At 45.8% G+C, this 24,011-nt stretch overlaps 2 protein-coding genes across 2 annotated transcripts; one reads left to right on the top strand and one right to left on the bottom strand.

Moving 5' to 3' along the window:
• Positions 1-1,142: 1,142 nt before the first annotated feature.
• On the top strand, positions 1,143-14,366 carry LOC131266599 (uncharacterized). Its single transcript, XM_058269183.1, has 5 exons — positions 1,143-1,277; positions 8,694-10,984; positions 11,288-11,387; positions 12,445-12,599; positions 12,680-14,366. The coding sequence occupies exons 1-5, from the start codon at positions 1,208-1,210 to the stop codon at positions 13,031-13,033; spliced, it is 2,970 nt and encodes a 989-aa protein (XP_058125166.1). The 5' UTR covers positions 1,143-1,207; the 3' UTR covers positions 13,034-14,366.
• Positions 14,367-16,244: 1,878 nt separating this feature from the next.
• Positions 16,245-21,053, bottom strand: LOC131266598 (proton-coupled zinc antiporter SLC30A2-like). The gene is made up of 6 exons (XM_058269182.1): positions 20,508-21,053; positions 18,191-18,304; positions 17,814-18,130; positions 17,017-17,743; positions 16,677-16,917; positions 16,245-16,599 (listed from the first exon to the last, which is right to left on the bottom strand). The coding sequence occupies exons 1-6, from the start codon at positions 20,625-20,627 to the stop codon at positions 16,493-16,495; spliced, it is 1,626 nt and encodes a 541-aa protein (XP_058125165.1). The 5' UTR covers positions 20,628-21,053; the 3' UTR covers positions 16,245-16,492.
• Between the last annotated feature and the right edge of the window lie 2,958 nt (positions 21,054-24,011).

Here is a 24,011-nt window from a genome sequence, read left to right as displayed (position 1 = left end):
CGACAAATCTGCAACTGCATCGTGGTGCAGTCGATTGGGACGCGAGTGCAACGGGCAAGAAGAAGCACGGTGCTGGTGTCGACGGATACGCTCATTGCGAAGTCGTGAACGGACTATTTCACTGCGGTACGGACAAGCGGACAAACACCGAAAACTAAGTGTATCGATCGGGACGATAGAGGATACTTTTGGGAACTCGCTTGGAGCAACGTGTCGAGTCCCGGTTAGCTAGCAAGTGGTCTGTCATTTTAGGGGTTTCCCGTTTTGCAACGAGGAAACGATAATACGCCGGCGAAATTGTCTCCAGTTTCTCTTTTCGTTCCGTAGACCTTTTAAGCCCCGCTATGCGTCAAACGCTGCAGTCCTGCGAGTTCTAAAAGAGGGTAATTTGAGAGGAAATTAAATAGCCCTCGGAGCTAGACGCTAGACTTTGTCCTCCTTTTTGAAAATACTAAAGACGAGAAGACTGAGCAAAGAATAAAGTGTCAGTGAATTTTAATATTCCAGCAGGGTTTTCTTTCATAAAAGAGTTTGTGAGTTTTTGTTTGCCAATTTACACGTGGGTTCTTATGTGTTTCATTTTGTTTCTATTCTAACAACTACTGTGTCTTGTGTTTTTTTCTTGTAGAAATCATTTAGCTTGTGACAAGCGGAGTGTAAAGTTGAGCGTGCAGTGGCCTCTTCCCCGTACAGTGGGTTTGCAAATAAGTAGCTTCCTAGCACGTGACGCGTTTGTTCGTTTGAATTTCTATATATTTTGTTAAGTGTAAACCATGTTATGTGTCCTACAAAAGTGTTCAGTGTTGTATGTGTTGTTGTGTAAGTAAGATAAAAGTAAAGTAAAGTAAGGCAAAGGAAAGTTTGGTGCGTTACTCTCCAGCCGTCGTGCTGCGGCGCGGGAAGCGATAACACGTAGCCGGTCATACGACGGTGTGTGGCACCGTTTACTGTTGGTTGACCAAACCGGAATTTGGCCAGTTTTATGTATCCCAATTTGGTGGTGTCGTACTACTGCACCGTTCCATTAACGAACACGACCGAGTCGACGACGGTTTGCTGTGGACTTCCGGCCGGTCAGTAACTGCGTGCAGTTTCGGAACAGGCTCGAGAATCAGCCACGGGCCAGCACGTGAGCGGCGGGAGATACGGTGAGAAGGTAGCAGGGAACCGGCGTGGTGATCTACGCTTCTGTTCCGCCGACTGGAATATGGATAGAAGTGTAGATTCCATCGGTAGTTGTTCGCTCGATGTAGATGCCGATTCGACCGATTTTTCAGGTGAGTTTGTTTTATGGGTCCAGTAGTTCTTTCGTTTTCATTTGAAGAACATTACGGAAGTGGTTCATTCTTGAACCACTCCATTCGTTGCTGTTTAATTTCATTCCGTATCTTTGAAAGTCATCTGAGACTCTGCGTTATGAACAAGTGGTTCTTTAACCTCAGTTCCATTTAAAAAGAACCCACGCCGCTATCGCCTAGCTGGACAAAAATATATCAAAAACGTGAACTGATTCATTGAGCAAAAAAAACCATTTACCCACAGAGAAAGAACCGAGGGACGTTAACAGAAATTCACGGCCACCACCACCATCGTGGGTGTGTTTAGATTCCGTAGTAAGCAGGAAGCGATTCACGGCCGTGCGGCCAAATGTGGTCCGGGTATGTTTTGCTAGACGACATGCAAAGTTTGTCGGAGGAAAAACAACGTTCACCGATACGAAAACGACGCTGCGGTTCGGGTTCCCAGATAAGGATGGGACCAGGTTCGCGCTGGTGTGTAGGATTTTGGTGACATTGAAATTTTTGGCCAAACCCCAAACACACTCTGGCACTCGTAAATCATGCAAATGAAAAAGGAAAACAATCATCGTGGAAGTATCGTTTGCGAAAAAAGTAGGAAAAGAAACTAAACAAATCGTAAAAGTCACGAGTCAAAAATCAAGCAAGTGCCAAAATTGTGTTCGCCGGTCGTAAACGTCGTTCTTTTGGGGCGATCCGAAATGTTTCGTTTCGGTGTGGTCGGAGTATTGTTTCCATACGTGTACCGCTTGAGAAAGAAATGGCTCGGAAATGGTGGAAGCGTTGCCATAATGGTTGCCCCTAAGATGGAGAACGCTTTCTGCGCCAGACCCACGCGTGTCTGTCGCGTGTGAGTCGCAGAAAGTGTAAGGTTTTAGTACATGCCGCCAGCAAGTGAACGTTACGGCCGGAAACACACCGAGGTTACGCGTACGCACCAATCCGAGGGTGGTGTTTAAGGACAGAAGTACTACACCGGTGACCGCACACTGTGTGTCGACGTAATCCGATTGAAGGCTTTCTTTTGCGAGTTCTTTTTCCTGCTCTCTCGGCGTTACGCGTTCAAGGTTAGGATAATTAGGGGAGGATAATTGATCACATTGTTGGCGTCTTTAACTCTTTTCCTTTGGAACCGGTCCGAAAAGAAACACATTAAAACTCGTGAACGGTTGCCGAAATTCATTCATTCGAAGCGAAGGCCAATGTCAATGGACATTTGAATTTCTGGTTTTCTTCGCATCCGGCGTCGCACAGCGAACACGTGGGCCAGAAGCATATGCTGTTGTTTTTCTTTGTCCATTTGTATGCCGCATTTCTGAATGACGAATGTTAGTTAAGCTCAGTGTAGCTTTGTTTTTCTGAGATTCGCCTATCATCTTCACAGATCCAAACAAAACCTTACATTTTGGGACAGACCAGTACGCAAGCACTTGTGATTGAATGACGCCTTCGAATGTTTGACACTGACACAATTACTTTCTTCACCATTGTTGCGTTCAAGGGGAGCTTTTTTTATGGAAGGCCTCCAGCGAGAACGCGAAGGTTGGGGGCCCTTAAATATATTGAAATTCGGGTTTCGTTTCATAGTTTTACCGGGATCCGTGTCCTACCAGCCGGCGCAGGTGGATAGTGTAGGTGTTCCGCTGTTCTTAGTCATTGACGCAATGGACGGAATCAATAATCCTTCGAGCACGAAAGGCACATCATTTGGATGGTTGTCATATTATTTTCGTTTTAAAAACGAACGAAACTTTTACGTAGTTGCCAATGGCACATTCCGGATGTTCCGGCTTTTGTAGAATGACATAGAATCCTTGACATTTGAGGACAATACCTACCAAAAGATAGGTTGAGTTCGTTGGTAAAAGCGGGCAGCATAACAGAGGGTTGAATATGATAATTAGAGACGAAATGTTCAGGTGTGCGGCATAAGGAAACCTGTTTCTTTCGCCGTTTGAAGCAATCTTCTTCAGCGAGATAAACAACTCGAAATGCTGGTAGATGGTCACCTTTGCTAGGAAGCTGGATTCTGATTTCTGGCGTTATCGGTTAAACTTCCCATCGTTTGTTCAGAGTGACTCGAACGAGAAAGTTAAAAAAAATAATTACTTTAAGCTTACTCATGCCTTCATTTGGTCAATTGACGTGAAGAAACTAAAAAAAGGTTCAGGGTAGATTAAACATAAAAAACGGCATCCCCCGGCAATGGACCACCATCAGCTCAAGGCAACACCGTTAAAACCAATGTTAGTGTCAGATTTCACTATCACTCAAAGTGGGCTTACATGCGGCAGGAGATAACACCGGTGCCCGTTCTTAATCCGGGTGAACTCGACGCCACTCCGTCCGACTGTGTCTGCCTTTGCTGCATCCCACGGGGATGATGCATCCAACGGAGTGAATGCATCTGAATGACGCCCTGGTGTCCGATTCGCTCTGCCCCGACCGACAGCAGACTATGTTAGTGTCCGCCTGCGCGATCGTTACTTATGTGTCTCTGGTCGACCCGTCGGCCGCCGCCGTTGTGTGTGTTGGCGTAATCCACGCCGACGCCGCCTTTGCATAGACGCGCCTCATCATGACACACCGGGGGCAGCTGCATACACCGAATGAATGCACTTTTCGTTGCACACAGAACGAACGACCGAGAGAGCGTGAGAGATGAGGCTGGGACAAAGTATAGCTCCATCCGGTGAGGCTAGGGAACGAGGACGGAGGAGGGTGGGGTGAAACATACACACACAGAATCCATCCAGCTCGCCGCTTTGTTGTGTCCCGCGCCGGCCGGCAGGGAACGGGAACGGGAAGTAGGTCTCTGGCCGCGGCGTCATCATTACGTCATAGAAGAAGGCGAAATGAGTTCGATTCATCACGCGTCCGGCGGTAAGGTTCATCGCGCGCGTGGTAGCCTTGCGTGTGGAGAGTGAAGTGGCGTGCGCCTTCACCACGACACGCCATCGAAAGTACCACCGTACCACCGGCGTTCTCCTCCAGTGTGCGTTCGGCAGTCGGTCCGAGTGGTCGTTTTTATAGTGGTGTTTCTAAGAAGGTGGTCCACGTTTTAGGTGGGTTTGGTGTGTGGTGCTCTCAATCCCTGAGTTTACAGCATCTCACAGTGCAACGCTGGAGTGCGTGTGGTCATTTCATCTTGATTTTTTTAAAACAAATGTCGAAGCTCAATGACGAATGTGATCTAAAATAGGCCCAACTTTCAGGATCTTTGTGTTGTTCCTCAAAGGGTGCAAATGTGTGTCCTTGGTGTTCACTTTAAAACGAAGTTGATCGACGGATGAAAGAAGTGTTCTTAGAGTGAGTCATATGAGAATTGTGTTGGTCAATGTAGAGTGTCCCGATTGAGCTGATAATTGTTTCCCTCCCGTGTTGATGTGTCGATGAGCTGAAAACGGTTGCCATGTAAATCGTGAATCGGAACGAAATGTTTGCCGATGACCAACGGTTCGCCATGATGAAGCGGTTGTCGCCGCATCGGCCGCGATCGCCCCGTACTCCCCGGAGTGTTTGATGATTTAGTAAAACCAGTTCCCAGTACTGCACACGCGAACGTCACGCATAGTTGTCCGCTGACGCAACGTGACACACGGCGCAAATGTGTGTATTTTGAACGGGCGGCCGCAATCATCAACGTGCGGGCGGGGGGCCGTACTTGATCCTTCGACTAAATAACATTGTTTGGCAAAGGGTTGCGTCTGGTACCGGGTGGATTTATGCCTTATGCGTTCCTCTGATGTGTCCGCCACTCGCATGGTTGTCCAACATTGTTGCCAATTGTGGTTGCGTGTGCGATTGTACTGTGGTGTACTGGTTCGAAAAGTAGGTTATCGTTTGGGTAACCGATTGACTTCGTCGTTCCATAAATAATCCTGTAAGAGATACGGATGGTTGTGTCCGCTCAAGAGTGCATTCTGGTGAAATGAATAAATTGATAACGATTGTGAAATACGTGGAACCGTCTGTGATCATACAGGGTGAATCAATTCTATCGAAATCATCTCTTATTGTGCCTCCCCGTTAACAGCATGATTTGCTAAGAAACCTAATGGAACTAAACTGCTGATCAAATGTTGCACCAACATCCACGAATACTGTTTGGCGGATCAAGCGAAAACTTTGATCGATCGCCTTAAAATCTCCATCTCCAGTAACATGTCGTAATTGCTCCATCGAAGATCATTAGGCCTTTTACATCGCCCTGCTGGTGTTGGGTTCCCTGCTGCGAATCCGGTTCTAGTGATCCAGATCAACGGTGTGGGAATCGACAAATGCAATTTAGGGAGAAAAAAAACCACCGCAGAGCGATCAAAATGGATATCATTAGTCGAACGGTCGGAAAGCGGGCGCATGGTGTTTCACCATTTGCGTACTCCTACACGCACGTTCAGTGGCATGGAGTTGAGGTTGGAAGGTTTTGTTTTCGTATTCAGTGACACCTACCCGAAGGGAGGGAATGCAGTTCTCGTTGAATGAAACGTGTGGGTTGACATAAATGCCACTCGAGATCGCGCCACGGCGAGATGACGATAAATTTATTTGTGCGATGCGATCATATAAAGCCTATAAAATAACAATTTCGTTGCGTGTGGGTAACAGAAAACAGAAAAAACACAAACAATTGCAAGTGCTCGTAACGAATGGTATTTATTTGATGAAAATATTTAGCTTGTGTTCGAAATCTGTTTTGGAAGATTATTGTATTGACAAACAACACATGATTTAAAACTTCTCAGTAATAAGACTCTAAGGTGGATGATCTGCTAAAGACGATCTTATCATAAATGACATGGTTAGTCATCTCATTGGCTGACGAAAGAACGCTATCGGCTTATTGTAGCTTGTCATTTCTGGTTACAATTATCGATTGGCAATAAAACCATCAGCTAGCTTTCGAATAGGACGTGCCATCGGGCTCATGAAGCCTCCTGCCATCCGTTTGGATACGATTGACGCTGATAAAAACCCACCACCAAGCACAGATAGTCAGGCAATGGTGGCAATGAGGGTCGATGTTATCGCGTGACACATTCGCATACTGTAAGGTTGGGACTGCCCTGAAAAAAAAGAAAGAAAACCATTGACCACAGTCGGGCGAGACTTGGCTGCATGGTAAACATTACTACTCCATCAATGTTTTTATTCGCGCTATCTACGTCGGGGTTGTGCCGGGTTGGATGGATGTCCTCCATCGATTCTCGCTTTTGCATCACCACCACACGACGACGAAGGCGAGAGTGTTTGTGTTCGTGGAACATAAAACTACGACATGAACTGCATCCAATCGTGTTCAGTTCCCCGCGTGGAGCATATAGTTCAACCCAAAACAACTGCAAAGAAAAACAATAACAACATACCAGTTCGCAGACCCTCTGATAAGGGTTTGTTGATATGGGAGGATGTAAAGTTTGCCTCAGTGGTTTACGGTTGATTGTGGTTTCGAAATAAACATGTACCATGATAACTTAACGCGTGTACAGTCGTGCCTGTTTTAATTTAAAGGGCACCCCATTAAGCGTAATAAATTCAACGAAAGTTTGCCTGGTGAAGCAAAACATTGGAATAAAAAACCTTTTGCAACCAAAAGCCTTTTATGCCCTGCCCGTCTACGTGATATGTAAAATGGAAAGGTAAATTGATCTTCTTGAGCCACCTTTTCACTTGATTTATTTGGCTTCGAACGGTCAAGGCGAGATGCGTTGTCCGTTCGTACACAACATTGCACCATCTCACCTTGGAGGTTATTTAGAGCCTCTTGAATGTGGCTCAAGCGGAGGCTTAAAGGCACCATCATCACTCGTATTGCATCGAAAATGTCAATATGTCTGCTTCAAGTGAAGCACATTGCACACGCCTATTGATCGTAATGTTGTCTCGCTGTGCCATTGAAAAACATACACACCTCGTTGCAAACGAATCCCCATCCGTCAATGTTATTTTTCGAGCCTAATGCGAGGTGATTGCATTATCGAACGTTTATTTGCAAACTGATGGCGAGCAGTGGATAGTCTGTTTCCATTGGAACCAATTTAGGAGTGGTGGGGGTTTATCAGTTCAAAATGGCATTTTAATTAGGTTTAGGCAGAACGTGTTGGATTTGTACTGTGCTTTTCGTGTAGATAGAATCAAATAAATTTTAAACGATTACCCTCGCAAGGTTAATAATGGACATGGTATTTATTTAACGTTAAAAGAACACAAACATCGAACTTAAGGAATCCCAAGGATTTGTCCTTAAACATGGGTCCTTCATTTACTGCAAGCCAGCGATTAATTGATAGCCTTTTTACGGCTACCATAAAAATGTTTCAGGGACGATTTTTCCTCCTGGCCGGCTCGCTTCCTCCACACGTCACGAGAGAAATGAGGAGCTACTTCCCGGACAGTGACGAACACCCACTTGATATTTACCGCACAGCTATAGGCTTCTTGAAATGAATTCAACCGTTTCGTCCTTCCGCCTTTCAACCAAGTTTATGGCAATGTGAGTAAGGGGACGTGTGGGTGCCTGTTTTGCCATCGTAAGCAATCGATCGGCTACTAACCGGCAGAGTTAGCTGGAAGTGTTGTAATTTATTACACTCTTGTGCCACCACCGCGTCCGTGGCACTTTTTCTCACCTTCACCGTAATCGCGGCGTGGGAAACGGTAATTAAATGTCGATTTGCTTTGGTTGCCCCTGGTCTGGTGAGCATGCTTTATTATTTCATGCGTTTTGGTCGCTTTTTGCACAACCATGTCCTTGGGTGAACTTGAAAATGATCGATTGAGAGAAGAGAGTAACTACTTTTGAGGAAGGTTAGTTATGTTGACCTCATCGTATAAGACGTGTTTCGACGCAAGGTCGTTGGGCACATTGAAATTTAGTGATTACTTACCAAAGGTTCATGATAACAAACGGTGGCTTTTAGTCCTTAACGCCTCTTTGTTAGTGGCGTACATCACATCTTAATGAAACCTTATAAGAAACATACCAATCGTTGTCCGTCGCCGTTATCTCATTTGTTCCGTCTCATTTTTTGCATGATTCGTCCCTTGTCCGATTGTCACGTTTTGTGCCGATTGGTCTAAAGTGAGACTGGGGGGACATCAGTGTTCGTGTTGTGCCGGGAATTGTCTTACTTTCTTGTGGACGTGCGCAATTTAAATTCTGAAATTGGTCCGCACGATGAAAATGGGGTCTCGTTTATCATTGAAACAGTGCAAGACAAAAGGTTTGTGGCAAGAGAATCAACGTTTGGAAAGAAATGCATCGCGTAGAAGTGTAAAGTGCACTTCGGAATGATTGTTTTTGTCTGATTTATATCACGTTCTTTTTATTCCTTTTAAATTTTTGTCTACCGATTGTTTAATTGTGATTTTTTCTTTTTTACTTTACTATTACAGACACATCCGGAGAGCTTAACTTCCTAACGCCCATTTCTGGCAAGGATATTACGCGCGAGTTCACCGCCGGAATTAAGGAGCGCTGCATGCTACCGGTGATCAACTGCCAAGCGGTCACGAGCGTCCTGGATCCGGTAACCGGTCACATCAGCACCGTCCTAACGACGACCGCCTCCTCTCAGCATCCTCCGTGCCCTTCCACCCAACCACTGCTCGGTGGGGGTGATACGTCCCCAACCGCACCGGCATCGAACAAGAAGCCAAGCTATCTGAACCTGGCCTGCTGCGTTAATGGCTACTCGAACCTGACGACGTACGATTCAAAGCTTCGGCAGGATATAAACAAGTCACGCGAAGTGTCCCCGAGCCGTCCGATCATCGCGACGCTGCATTACAACCGCACGGATTCGGCCGGTGGTGGTCATCTACTGACCGCTCCGACGCTTAGCTACGTCAGTATGAACAACACGATCAATAACAACTACAGTGGCACGATCGGAAGTGGAACGAATCGAATGTTTAAGATGAACGGATCGGCTGGCACGAATGGTGCAGGTGGAGGACGAATGAGGGGATTAAATGGACCCGTTTCGCCATCCATGGGAGGCGTCACCGACGTAACGGATAACGCAGGAGTGAATGGATTTTTCAACGGTAACGGCAGTTTCCTCGGCGGCGGTGGTACGGCAATGCGCTCGAAAGTCATCTCATCGCAGTCGCAAATCAGTAGCTTGACACGGGAGGATTCACAGCTTTTAGCAACACCCAAGAAAAGCTTCATCCAGCAGCGTGTTGAAAAGCTGTACGGTGCAAGCGAAGGTGTAGTCATCAATAAACAGTACTACAGTAGCAGTGAACGCAAGTACCTTAACAACATCGCCAACGAAAACCATGGCAATGGGGCTCCGACCAATGGTGCTCCGATGGCCACGACTGGCAAGACAGGTGGTCAATCGATGACGAATGGTAATGGAGCGACCGGATCGTTGGCGAAAAACGGTGTCGGAAACGGACACCATCCGTACGCGTACTCCACGAACGAATGGAACTCGCTTATCACGGTGGATGAGAATAACCGTCATATTAACAGTGAAGATCAGGACGAAGCAGACCCGGAGATCGATGCCTTACCGGTGCTGCGACACTTGCGACCCGAGTTCCGGGCGCAGCTGCAAATTTTCTCACCGAAAAAAGTACCCAAAGCGTCACCGAATCGTACCATGCAGGCGGCGGCGGTCGCCATGAATGGAAATAACATTCTTCCCAATGGAACCAGTGCGACGGCAGACAACGTGGCGCACCGTCATAGCACCATCCCGGTCATAAATGGTAACAACAGACACAGCGAGGTAATCGAGCGGGAAGAGGGGCACCAGCTATCGAACGGTAGCACAAATCGAACGACAACAAAAAGTGCCCGAACGTCGTCACACATCACCACAAACGCGAATGGTGCAACGATATCATCATCATCCGCGAGCAGCAATGGTCACCACGCGGTGATCACGGAGGAAAGCAGCAGCATCATCCGTCACCATAGTAACACCAGCACGCGAACGGTGAAAAGCAACAACGTCATCGAACAGCAGGAAGAACAACATCAGACGTCGACTGACGACGGCCGCTGCTATTCCGGTAGTATACTAACGCCGGACGTCGCAGCAGTGGAGAAGCAACTGCGCTCGCTGGTAGTGGTGTCTCCACCGGCGGCAGAACGGTGTGTTAGTAGTCAGCAGCAGACGGCTTCCGCCATCGCGACCGTCGTCGTACCTGACACCGCCGAGGCCGACGTGCTAAAACCGGCGACAGTCGCTAGTGTGATCGAGAACGGCCAACAGAACGGTGTTGTCGATAGCAGTAGCAGCAGTGACGTTGATAGGACCGGACTCGAAATTGTCGGTGAAGTTGTTGAAGCCGTGCATTGTGATAATAGTACCCCGACGGAGCAGGCAGTGACCACCAACAGTATGCGTACAACAAACGGTGGCGAAACGACACTAGTAGTAGGCGTCGGAACCACAGTAACGATGGCTGGCATCGATCGTCATCAACCCCATCAGCTCCCGGTGGAAGCGGAAGTTGACAATCGACGTACCAAATCAACAGTGGAAGAAGTATTAGGACCAGTGTCAGCAACGATCATCGAAGCAACCGCAACCAATGGTACCGAAAGCAGCAGCAACAACAATAATGTGCTCGATGGAAACTATTTCCTGCAGATACTGAAAACCGAGCGCCATCGACTACAAGCAATGGCCGACGAGGTGGAGAAAGAGATCAGTCAGCTGCAGGTACGCAAGAAGTCCCATGGCACTTCTGCAGTGGTGTGCATTATCTAACGCAAAAGTGCAAAACGTTAGACGTGGCAGTACGGTGTCTACTCGGATTTGTACAAATTCTATTTACCGAGAGACAAATTCTTAAATCCAATCCTCAAATCTATCGGCGACTCCTTGTTGTTTCCTTTTCCTTGCCTCCCCGTCCGTCTTCCGACCGTCCACAATCGTTTGCGCCTGCGTAGCTTAGGGCACTTAGTGTGTCACTGTGTGTGTCTCGGATTTGGCAACTGATAGTTTTGGTTTGGTTAATTTTAGGGCAATGGCGTCGTCATTGGTGAGGATCTGAACGGCTACATTCTGGTCGCCGTAGGCAAAGCCCGCCTGCTGTGCTCGCAGAAGATGAAACAGTTTGAAGGTTAGTATGAATTTGATAAAAGCGCATGACACACGTCCTTCTAGCCGGTCAAGGTGCTGCTGATATGCCGGATCTGGTTTCGCACGTCACGAGACTATCTCTGGCGCCTCGGTGTGATTGGGGGACTGATAACGTTTCACATAGTATCCGTTTACAATCGAACTGCATAAGGCGATTGTTTTGTATGGTAACCTGCGTTCGTAAGTGATAAGCAGTTTGTCTTATCACTAGCATATGGGAGTATTCGTGAATGATACGAAAGCTCCAAATTTTTTATTTTGATCAATACTCACTCTAATACGCTAATACTCTAGAAGTATTTACTTTGCAATAAAAAAATGTATAAGAAATTTAGAATGCCTCACTAAATATTTCAAAGTAATAGATTTTTTATAATTTATTTGAACTTGAAGTATTTTCCTACAACATGCGTAATATTTAAAGTTCCGTGATTGTTATTTTTTTTAATACATTTCACATTTCACAACTTAGAGCTCCGTCAATTGATGCCCATGAACACGTAAAATAACCCGTTGTTTACCCGTTCTGCAACTATTTCGCAGACACGACAAGCCATTATCATACGCTTTCAAGATACCCTTTTAGAGAAACGCTTCGGACATGTTGAAAGCATATAAGCAAGAAGTGATTGTGATTAAAGGAAGTCAAAACAAAACATTCCATCGATATTCCGTAGATAGGGTAGGCCGGTAATGAAAGGCAGCACGTTGAACGGGTCACGAGGAGTATTTTGTGCGGGAGGAACGCAACAAAGCGTATAGTACCATCCCCTTTCCATTACGCATGCGATGTTTGGCGTCTAAGTTTAAAAACAAAACTTCTTCCGCCTTTCCTTGTGGTTTTGCTATTGCGTGCTCATTAATATTATTAGTACGCGTTTCGGAAAGCAGAACGCACTTCATGGTATTGTGATTGCGCACTGAATGAGAATTCATGAGCAGCGTGTGGTTCGTTTTAAATCTTATACGATGTTTAGTTTTTTCTTTCATGACAAAATTGCCCTTGAAATCTTCTAACGATTTTACCTCCGTTTCAGATTTGTGCTACACGAATCTTAACCAATCGCCTGATGAAAAGTTCCAAACGACCGGTGAAGATCTGCGCGGATTCTGGGACATGGTGATGCTGCAGGTGAACAATGTCGATGCCACCTTCGTGGAGATCGATTCGTTCCGGAAAAATGGATGGCGGGTAGGTGGAGCGGCAATAATGACGCCAACAGGAAAATTTGTCACACCAAATGTATTTCGGATCTCTTGTTTTCTTTTTAGAAACCAATTCCAAAGAGTCCACCACAGGCTCGCAATGGAGCACCTCGCACGACAAAACTGGTGAAACGCCCGTACAAAACGCAGACGAATGGCGGCGGCGGCGGTACCACCGTGACCGACGGCAGTGCCAACGGTGGTGCGGTTGAGACGAAAAAGGCATCCGCCGCGTTGGCAGCGGCCAAACGGGAAGCCCAGCGAAAGCAGCTGATGGAAATGAAGCGCAAGCAGAAGCTGGCCAACAGTCAACCCCAGCAGGCGGTGGAAATCTTTGCTCCCTCGGCGCAAGAGGAGGGACAACAGGCGCAGCTCAACGGCGACAGTAATACCCAACGGACGGCGGTGGACACGAGTTGATCTCGTTCGCTTTGGCCGATCCGCTAATAAGCTCTTTCACCAGGCCACGCTGCCGTCCCGCTTTCCAATTCCTGAGCAGCGAAACTAGGCTGAACTTGCAAAACCAGGAAAAGAAAGGCAAAGAATGTGAAGCTGGTGGACAGAAGCGTAAGATCGAATCTAGAAGTTAGTGAGAAAACGGGAGAAAAAATCCGCTCCATGAGCAACAACTGCCTGCCCATTTGGCAGGAAAGTATGATTGTACATTAGCACATACACAGCCACCTCCAGACAGCGATACCTTCATAGAACTGAATCGATTATTTCACCCGCGCCAAGAAGCTTCAAGAACTGAGTTGCCTGTATATGACCACAAGAAGCATACGTTTTCCAACGCCGGTGAGAGGTAGCATGGATGGTGACGTCGAAGTCGTCCTGATAGAATAGAACGAATATAGATGCATCGGTCACGCTGCTTTGTTCAGGGCACCAAATCTCACCCTAAAAATTCCTTCCCGAGAAGCATATTCAATTGCATTCATTGTACTTTTGTAGCATTTTATTCGATATCTTCTTTTATCCGGCAATCGGTACACAAAACGAAAAAAAAGCTGAAGGCGGGAGAAAATAATCAATATTCCACCTTTTGACTTCCGCAAGCGAACAGCGAACACTTCACTACGAACTTGAATGAATAGAAACGTACACTCATTTGTGATTGTTTTATACATTTTTACGGTCGAATATTATTATTATTAACGCTATCCTTATACATATACTTCATAAGTCCTGATTTTTTTTACAAGTAACATTGACACGTTTCGATTTTTAAGACACTTGAACACATCCACCTGTGGTGTTGGCCATCTCGGTCCAGGTGGATGATATTGATTTGAATTGACGAAATGGAACGAAATTGACGAAGTTTAGAGTCACACGAACACACGATAGGACATGAGTGAGCGAATTCATGACTATGACTGAAGGGCATCTGAGAACTAGGAAGGATAAGGGACAATATAAACAAAGTTAGATAGGAGATTACCCCCGGAGGGAGCATACCATGGAAAATTGTAGGGAAGCTGAAAAAAAAGGCCAGAAAACGCTATTATCTTTTTTTATCAATGAATCGCTCCAAGGCAAGGATAATAAACCAGAAACATAACAAAGACAAGCTTACATAGCTCCTAGTGGTTAGCAATATATGGTATCCTGTGACACACCGACACACCAACACAAGTGTTAACTATTAATTTTTACTACGATCCTATCTAAACGAAACATTATAAAATATTGTACGCTAAAGGAAAATCTAACTAAAACAAAGGAAAAAATGAAACGAATTGAAATGCAAGCAGAGAAGAATCTCTATTTATTAACAAAAACCCGTTCGATTAGTAAATCACTGTTCGCGGATGTGCATAATCATCTTTTGGCCGAAGGAAACAAAAACTTTGGTATTTACTTCTTGTGCGCCACTGGGGGCGGACACAGGAACGTTCAGGAACCGATGTTGAAAAGGGAAAGAAAACTTGGACATTTGCTGTGTTTCGAATCGAGAAACGGATTGCGGAATGCTTTTGCATTATTATTTGGTAATAGGATGTTTATCTGATGATGGTGTGAGATGTTGATGATAAAAAAGGTGGTTTAACTTTTATCATTTGGCTTGTATCTTTTCTCTTGCTTGGATTATTTTGCCACTGGGCTGGGTGAAATTTGTATGCGTAATCACGACCTAAACCCTTACGAGCTTGCATTTGCCTTTCGTTGCGCTAAACGACACGTTGTTTGATTAATTTGCTCTATCCTGTTGTCTAGAGACATTATCCCTGCTTATTGTTGCTTGTGGTATTGACCTTTGCGTTAAAATCACTGAAGATGAGAACAGAGAAAAAAATCTAATGTTAGTATGTTTATCTTTTCGCCTATAGTTACAACGCTATTTATCTAGAGTAAAATGTATGTCAATCTCTCTCGCGAGGAACAACAAAGTGAGTTAATAAGTGAAAAGAAAAACGTAAACCCACATATTTAGCGAAAATTTATCCACTGAGCGAGTGCCTTATCGATATCGTTCTATCGGCTGAAAGGTGGTGCGTATTGAGTACAAAGAAGTAAAGCTATGTTTTTCGCTCGCCTTTCGATTGCAACACACGATTCGTACCTTTCGAAGATTTTGTTCAGTTCCCCATTATAAGGATGCGCTGTATTGTGTGTATGTGCCTTTGTTTTGCGGTCAGTTATTTGTGGAAGTTGCTTTTCTTTTTGTCTTACCCCCTATTTTACTTTGATTTTTCCCTTTTTTGATGTTCCTTAATTCCCCCGTTGAGCCTGTTTTAAGTATGAGAAAAGTGTTTCCCATTCGAGTGATGGCAAGTGGAGATAATGTTAAGAAAACAAATCTACAACAAAACAAAAGACAAAACAACAAACAAACGAAGAAGAGAATTAAGATGGGAGAAAACTGCTGCTGATAGTAATGCGAATCGAAATTTTCTTATGACTTGATAAACGTTGGGTCGAATTGGATAATTGGTTTACAAAAGAAAAATGTAGAAACAGTTCACCGGGCAAAAGGAAATTCGAGTTGTGAAACTAAACGCAAACATGGCGAGCAACGAGAGGACACAATTTACTATGTATTAAGCCACCGTTAGGGTACGGTAAAGAAAAAAGAGAATCGATGGTGTGTTTAGTGTAGCCGAACTGGTGCTTATCGATTTATTTTTCGAATTAGGCAGATTTTGCACATTTTACAGCGTTTGCTGAATTGAACGGATTACTAATATTGCTTTTCCGCCGTAGTGAAGTAAGGAACGAGGGAAAAGCAAGGGTCGAGCATGAAGCAAAGTAAACAGGCAGGAGTATTGGTAGGTTTAATAAACGACGAATGGAATATAATAAAAATCCTCTGAAATGTCACAAAACAAAAACCACCAAGAATAATACACGAATAAATCAATAAATACACAAACACTTGAACACCTTTTAAAAACTACGTAACACATAATGGATTACACGCTGTTGGAAATATGAAAGTGTTTTGCATTGGAAAAGATTTACTGCAGGGCAGCTTCTCTGCAGCGGCTTTAGGAGAGGTACAAGGAACTTGCCACACGGTTGGTTCCTTTTCTGCTTGTGTGTAGATGTCAGTAAAGTATGGCTCAATATTTGTCCTGATTGTCGGATCGAACGAAATAAAAGTCGGCTACGGCTACGGTTTGGCGATATGGAGTTTTAATTTGTTCCGTGCTTGTAAATCTTATCCCTAGGGGGTGGCCTTTTTGAAAGAATGGTTTCCTAAGTAAAGTAATGTTCTTATAAGCAAAGAGAAAAATAGTTGTCGGATTGTTTTTCACCACTTTTAACAATCCTTGTTTTCTTCCCTTCCTTCTCCTAACGGACAGTCTGTAGAATCACAATTGTACAAGTTGTATTGTCGGCAGCGAACAAGTTTTGCTCGCTGTCCCGCGCTGCTTAAAAATGCATTTTTTCGATCTGCACCGTGCTGTGTTTGATGCGGAAGTCCTTCCGGGCGATGTGGTTCGCTCTGGCAAGAATATCCGACGCGTTCGCAAGGGGATCTGCGGGAGGGGAAAGGAAATGAAAATTAGCTCTTCACGTGTTTTACGTCACACAAGGGGAGCCGATATGGGTTTACCGATCATAAGGTGCACGGTTAAGATGTTCCAGTCGGTCGAGACGCTCCACACGCGCAGATCGTGTACCGACTTGACACCCTCGATGTAGGACAGCTCGGTGGAAAATCGCTCGAGCGAGATGTCGACGGGGACGGCGTCGGTAAGGATGCGCATCGAGTCGCGGAAGATTCGCACCGTCGTCACAAGGACGATCAGTGAAAAGACGAACGTGCAGATCGGATCGAACACTTTTAAGTGTGGCTGTACCGGAAAGGAATCGCATGAGGAGAATGAGAATATTTTTTTATGAAACTTTTTGCAACATGAACCTTTCACAGGAAGGAAAGAGGTTTTACTTACCGCAAACTTGATTACGATCGCTGCCACCAGGACCCCAATACTTTGAATGAAATCTCCGATTACGTGGATGATCGCTGCCCGTACGTTGAGGTTGCTGCTTTCATCCTCACTTCCTTCCGCACACGGATGATGGTGATGGTGATGATGATGATCGCTTGAAGATGTTGTCTCCAGCTCACTGTGCGCCTCGTCATCGCTATGCCCCCGGGAGGACTCCGGATCGGTGCTGATACGCGAGTAGCCCAGCTTGCTCGAGCTGATCAGATCCGGCGAATTTAAGCCCGCATCGATGCTCATCCGATGGCGAAGGCTCTCCTTGTGCAGCTTCAATCGAGCACTGTTGAGGATCGTATCCAGGTTAGGTCGCTGCATGTGATCACCAGCAAGGGCGAACGAATTGTGACGACTGCTTGGGCGCGACGGAGCGGGACTTCCCGGGGTCGGGCTGGGTGGATAATTGGGAATAATGAGCTGCTCCAATTTGTCGCATTTTTTCTCATCGCACGATTGCGTACGGTGCATTGCAGCTATTTTGGGAAGAGGTGAGCAGGATCGTGACAGCGAGAGTCGGGGCCCTGTAAGCTGAGGAGTTCTCGATCGTGCACGTGGTGTGTGGCTGTGTCCATGCGAATGTCCATGCGAGTGCCCGTGGCCGTGGCTATGCCCGTGACCGTGCGAGTGTCCGTGTGCAACGACACTACACGAACCGTGTAGAATGAAAGCCGTCCTGTTGGAGGTGACGAAAATGTCGTTTGAAAAAAGTTCAATTCCATCTACTTAAAAACCCTTCAACCTACACCACATTCATGACGACGCCGAGGATGGCCACAATGATCATCGTATCGGCATCGATCTCATACTCTCCCTCGATTAACCGGTTGGCGGACATCACCACCAGGACCGCGGTAAGCGCCCATATGCCAAAGACGGACAGTAACGCACCGAGCACCTCCACCCTCCGGTAACCGAAGGACATTCGAGCGTCCGGCGGTCGATTCGATATCCAGATGGAGACGATCGCGATGACGAAGCTGATGCAGTCGGAGAGGAGATGTGCGGCGTCCGTCATGATGGCCAAACTGCCCGACAGGTAACCCCCGATCAACTCCGCAAGCTAGAAGAAAACTCGACCATCTAAAACCTCGGTTTGTTATTTTATTTCATTGTCCCTTACCATGAAGACTACCGTGAAAAGGGTCGCCCACATAAGCTTCCGTTTCTCTGCCTTTCCATAGGCCTCGGTAGATGGTTTCGCTCCCGATGTGAAGAGGCAGGTTGGATTGGACAACTGAAACGTGGAAAGAGTTCGTTCGTAGATTTTTGCTGATAAATGTTTTCCCAAGCTGACGTTAAGGAAATTCTAAATGCAAGTCAACACTAGAAACGTGGCATGATAGTCTTGATTTAACTGGGTTTATCCTGTCCAGCGTAAATATCCGGTGCGAGTGCGCTAATTTTACTACTCAAAGATCATCTTTCTGGATGATTGAAGGGTTAAACTGTTTGAACAGTGCTATGGACATCGAGTGTCTCGACCGAAGGGTAACGGGAGGCGCGTGCGAGGTGTGGTCAATTAGCACCCGTGTCGTCGAACAGCACGATCGGACGCGTGACTTGGACGGGGCGACCGTGCTCCACCGATAAACGGTGAATGTGGACGATCCAAAAAACGATACGCCAAAGTTTCCGGATGACGGTGGATATCACCTTGGTCGCATCTCTCCCTCACTAGGTGACGGCCAAGTTTAATTAATATGGCCACGGACGGAATGGGGTGGATTAAATCTATATCTAGCTATTCGATATTTTCGATCGGTTCGCAAAGGGAGCAAAGAGTTGTGCGTGTGAATTGTCCTCACGGGCACATTCTTTGACGCCTTTTGGGCCCATCGTCGTCGGCGTGGAGAAAGAGCTGTTGCCAACGCGGTAAAGTTGTTTTCCTGTTCGATCGTTCGGAAATTGATGATAATTTCGTCACTTTTTCTGCATCAAGCGTTGCGTGAGGTCGATCGTCGGCCGGGCAAGAGAAGGTGCAATATGTTTGATGTTTCATTTGGTTGTTTGGATTGGAGCAAGGTTGTTGTCGTTTCCCTAGTGCTTATAGGACAATTTTCGATGATAAATTCATGTAATGATAGCCTAACGGGTACCTTGCGGGGTAAGTGTGCCTGTTTTCGCAAATACCAAAAGCATTTCGTCGTCAACATCTTGTGCGTCACTCGGTTCGAACCGGCTCATCCTTATGAGTTGTAGGTTGAGCTACTTTACACCATATTTAGAATTCAGTTTAACAAATGCAGTTAGAAATTAAAAAAAATTAATAAATCAATTAAGAAACATTGGAACATTCAATTATGCCATGGGCTATCTTTTAAAGTTAAAATATTTGGAGAAAAAAGTTGATCGAATCTAATCCAGTTTGGCTAATCTTTCTTTAATACACGGACCACCGTATAAAATGATATTCGTTTTTAAAATGTGTATAGTCATCTTATCAGTATTTACCATCCATATTCCACCTACTTTAATACTCCAACTCTGCAATGCTAGTGAATGGAAGGCGAAAGGATATTGACTACCTCAATTAATCTTCTTTGATTACTCCATTTCATTTTCCATCGGGTTTGTTTTTAACCCATCTTATTTGAATGGCAACAAGATGATTCAATACTCTTTTAATTTTCTGATATCTTAATACCAACCAAAGTATCATCAAATAAACAGTTGTACCAACGCGTCTTATCACCGAAGTGAGCACATGCTCAGTAATAAGCCAATAAAACAGCGAAGAGCTTTGCGGTTCAGTTCAAAGCTTGGTTAGCTGCCAACGTCGTTTGATAGGTTGTAGGATGTCTTCAACGTACAAATAAGTCCTCGTCTTTTCGTCGGTTACAGCTCTCCTGATCGGTGCATACCACAACGACCCCGAGGAGGGTTATTCCAAAAGCGTTGTTTTACTGATTAGAGCACTTGAAAACCGCAACAAAGGGGGCTAAACGCGTGAAATTATTTCTCTTTCCTTCCACCCCTGCCCTTCGACCACGTGGGCTTTGTACATAATAGTGACATTTTCGAAGTGATTGCTTACGCACGGGAGGAATTACTTTTCCACACACCGTTGAAGCAGGTCAATTTCACGCAGGTTTACAAATGGTTTGATACGTAAACAAGCAGTCTAGTGCTTTTTTTCTAACTTCCAAAAGCGGTCGTCTATCAAGGGTGTTATCGCTCAAGCCTACTGTGGTTTGAATGAGTCGATCTGCGCCTACTACGATGACACGTAACGATGGGTGAATTAGTACTCCCCATGTAGAGAGTTCGATTGGAGCCTCGATTAGATAGTACTAGAGTCCGCATCGTGGCGTAGGGTTTTGTTTTAAGTGGCCATGTCGGGGATGAGCCCCGGTGGGGAGGGTACTTTTGGAGCAGATATGGTGTTGGTGTTGATATTCAAATGGTAGATAATCTCCTACTCGACTCCAGCAGCTTACACTTGTGATCGACTGCAGGAGGTTCTGTCTGCTGTTGCACTGTTGAAGTTCCAGATCGGTCATATCCCGATCGTCCTCCTCGTGGTCCGAGTGTATGTTCACTTCGATGTACGTGGTCATGATGGAGGCTGGTGCTGCGTGGTGGCGTTTTTTCCCCTGCTCTTTTATCTCCCCTCCGGAAGCTGTTGCAAGATCGATGGTGCTTCGTATGAAATCGGAATTCTACCGCGCTAGGCGTCAAACTCGGTGGCGCCGGTGGTTCCGGAACAACACTACTAACAGCACGACCTTCATGAACTGTTGCACACGACCATCATTCACACTTGCTCACTTGGGGATTCGTGGGATTTATCACACGTGCTAGATTTTCCTCTAACTTTAAAGCACGCGTTCGCCAACCAACCGAGGTGTGTTTTCGGGCGCGACTTCTAATTGCTCTATTATCATCCACTTGCACTTGCTTCACACATGGCACATGGCGCACACTCGGTCCCTTCCCTCGGATTGCTCCTGCCCCACACTTGGTGCTGTACTGCGATCCGTACCCAGCTGACGGCGGAACGACACTGACGGATTGGTTCGTTTCTGATATAATTTTTATATTCCACCACCACCAACACGGCCACCGGTTTTCCGCTTCGGTCGGTGAGAGTGTTTTGAAACGGGTCTTCTTCACTGGCAGGGCGACGACGTCACAATAAGCCGCGCTGTGGTTCGGTTGTGGTTGGCTAGTAGGGAACGCGGGGTAAGTGTGATAACAATTTGTACCAACATAAGTGTGCGATTCATCACGCCGGGGATTCAGTGAGCCGCGCAGTTTGAGCGTTTTGTATCATTAGCATCGCGAACTGGGCTCGGTAGTGTTGGGACTTCTGGACTGCGGGCTGGAAGGAAAAAGAGAGACGAAGATTTTAAACGACATTTTTACATAGTAAGCAAGAAGAGGACGTCCGGAATTTTCGGCATGTCTGATTTCCTCGCACGGTTTGTTGGCGAACTGGTTAAGAACAATGCGATAAGTCAATATTTATTTGCATGCTCGAGCAGTTAGGTTTAGTGTAGCTTCCTGGCGCAGACATTTGTGAGTTTTTTCGGCATGCTAACAAGTCTTACAGGATGTATTGGGCAAATAGGATCCTTTTAACGGACGACTTACGACGATTCCTACTAGAGCCACGATTCAAAAACTGTATGCTGAGGGTGACAGAAATGCGTTCAAAACACAAGATCATCACTATTCAACAGTCATAGGTTACAAATTGTTACAAATCGACACTATCCGATTCAAAAATTAAAAAAAATATGTTTACTTTAAACGACGCCTGGTGGCAGCACTGTTGTTTTCGAATTCGCACATGGTTCGAAAACGGTTTCGAAAACGAATGCCTGAAATCGACAACAGAGGGCACTTTTGATAACTGCCCCGCGATGTATGCAAACCGACCGATACGTATAAAATCGACAACAGAGGGCACTTCTGATGATTGCTCCGCGATGTATGCAAACCGACCGATACGTATTAAATCGACAACAGAGGGCACTTCACCAAAAGACACGAACTTCACCAAACTGCACCAAAAGAGGGCACTTCACCAAACTGCACCAAAAGACACGATAAAAATCACCGACAGAGGGCACTGCTAATTATTACGCCGCGATGTATGCACACCGTAGAGCATGCGCCATCTAGCGACTAAAATTTTTCGGGTTTTCGAATGTAGGAATTGAATTCGAACTGATGTAGTTGTAATTTGTGATCTCTTTGGATTTTGATTCTTTCTTTTTTTGATTTGTGTATAAAACATGAATTCTCAACAAGATTTTTGTCACTATGAGTTAAGACAAGACTTTTGCTTCCAACAATTCCTAGATCAGCGTTCCTATCGGAACAATCTGTTATTTCAAGATGATCTCTCGAAACCATTTATCGGCTAATATACTGCATCCTTTTTATTCGTACACATCCTCGTTAATGAGGTCATTTGATCGGTAAACTACCTGTTCTCTCGCTTCTATCTCACTAGCCCTTCTCCTGTTGGCCGTTCCTGCTTCCGATGCATCAAATTACCTGCCGGACTGTCCGCGCTCGCGCAAATCATTATCCGTGTCCACGTGGTTTGGGGAGTATGCCCGAACAAACGCAACCTTGCCCATGGGCTTCGGTCGGTCGATGCATAAAAATTGGTGTTCTTTACTTCCCCACAGCCCTGTGACGCGCGCTGAGTGTTCTCTCGCGTGCTTAAGAAGAACTCCTAAGCCTTGGCTAATTTACATGTAACCGTAGGCCGTGCAGTGTGTGCCACCCGGCGGGTAAAACTGGAGGAGGGGGCAAGTAATTGAGGCCGCCAACGGTACGTCGGGGCGTGGAAGTATCCAGTGCAGCCGGTGGTCGATGCAAATTGGCACATCGTAAACGAGGTACCATTGCAAATCGGATACCGGTTGATCATTACGACGCAGAAGGGCTTCGTTAAATCTATTATCTTTAAATCCAGCGATTGAAGACGCTCGCGCCGTTGGTAGATAACACCAACCGAAGAGATAAAAAGCACGGGAAAAGGTTTAGGAGGAAATTTTGCTAAAGCAGGGGAATTCTTTTAGGAAAGTTTAAGAAACATGTGATTAACAGCTCATTATAACGCAAGGTCGTTTGAAAAAGCCACACAGACAGGTTGCGTGTAACTTGATCCACTATTAAAAGTGGTGAGTGTATGTTTTAATAGGTCTTAATTGTCGTCAATTGATAGAATAATTAACCATAAAGGACATCTGACGTGCCCCATTCAAATCAGGTGTAAGAAAATGCTCTACAAAATAAAACACAGAGGCACCTTCCTATAATTAGGTAATTATCCGTATGTCATTGTAAGTTAACTTTTAAGTAGTCTCATTTATAAACAGTTTCTAGGCGTTAGAATGTCACATCGTGTGATCGGTTCGTCATGAGATAAGTTGAATTTGTTCCGGCTTCCAGCATGCTAGTGTGTTCGTTTTAATCGAACCGGATCGGAGCACAAAATACGGTTCGCCTATCATGTCCGCCATTGTTAGCCGGAGCTACTTTCTTCACGGCGTGGGCGAAAACTAGTTGAATGTACTCGATCTCTCGCCAAACCGCTTCCCAAAGTCGGTAGTCCGTTTTGCGTTTAACATCGCACTCGTTCGGAGTGTCATCGGACGTGGTCACGAACGGATTGAGTTTTGTTTATCCGGCGGCACTTTCCGAGCGACTGTTCCAAACCACGGGAATAGTAGTCGTATGTGAAAGCCTTACTTTAACGGCGTCGGTAGCTAATATTTCTCCGGTCGTCATCGAACCCCCCTTTGCCATCTCCCGAAAGGGAGATTTGTTCACCGACCAGGCGGAGGCAGAACGATCGGTCGTTAAATGGGTTCCAGAGACGGGGGAACGATGACCAACGCCGGTCCACTCCGGACGATCGGTTTCTCGTGGCCAGTAGTCGGCCGTGCCGTTGTTTTTTAATGCGAAGCCGTTAAAACAAA

The sequence above is a fragment of the Anopheles coustani genome, chromosome 2 (assembly GCF_943734705.1).
Source record: "Anopheles coustani chromosome 2, idAnoCousDA_361_x.2, whole genome shotgun sequence".
Taxonomy (NCBI): Eukaryota; Metazoa; Arthropoda; class Insecta; order Diptera; family Culicidae; genus Anopheles; species Anopheles coustani.
The sequence above is the reverse complement of the archived record's forward strand: the minus strand, read 5'-3'. Positions and strand labels throughout refer to the sequence as shown.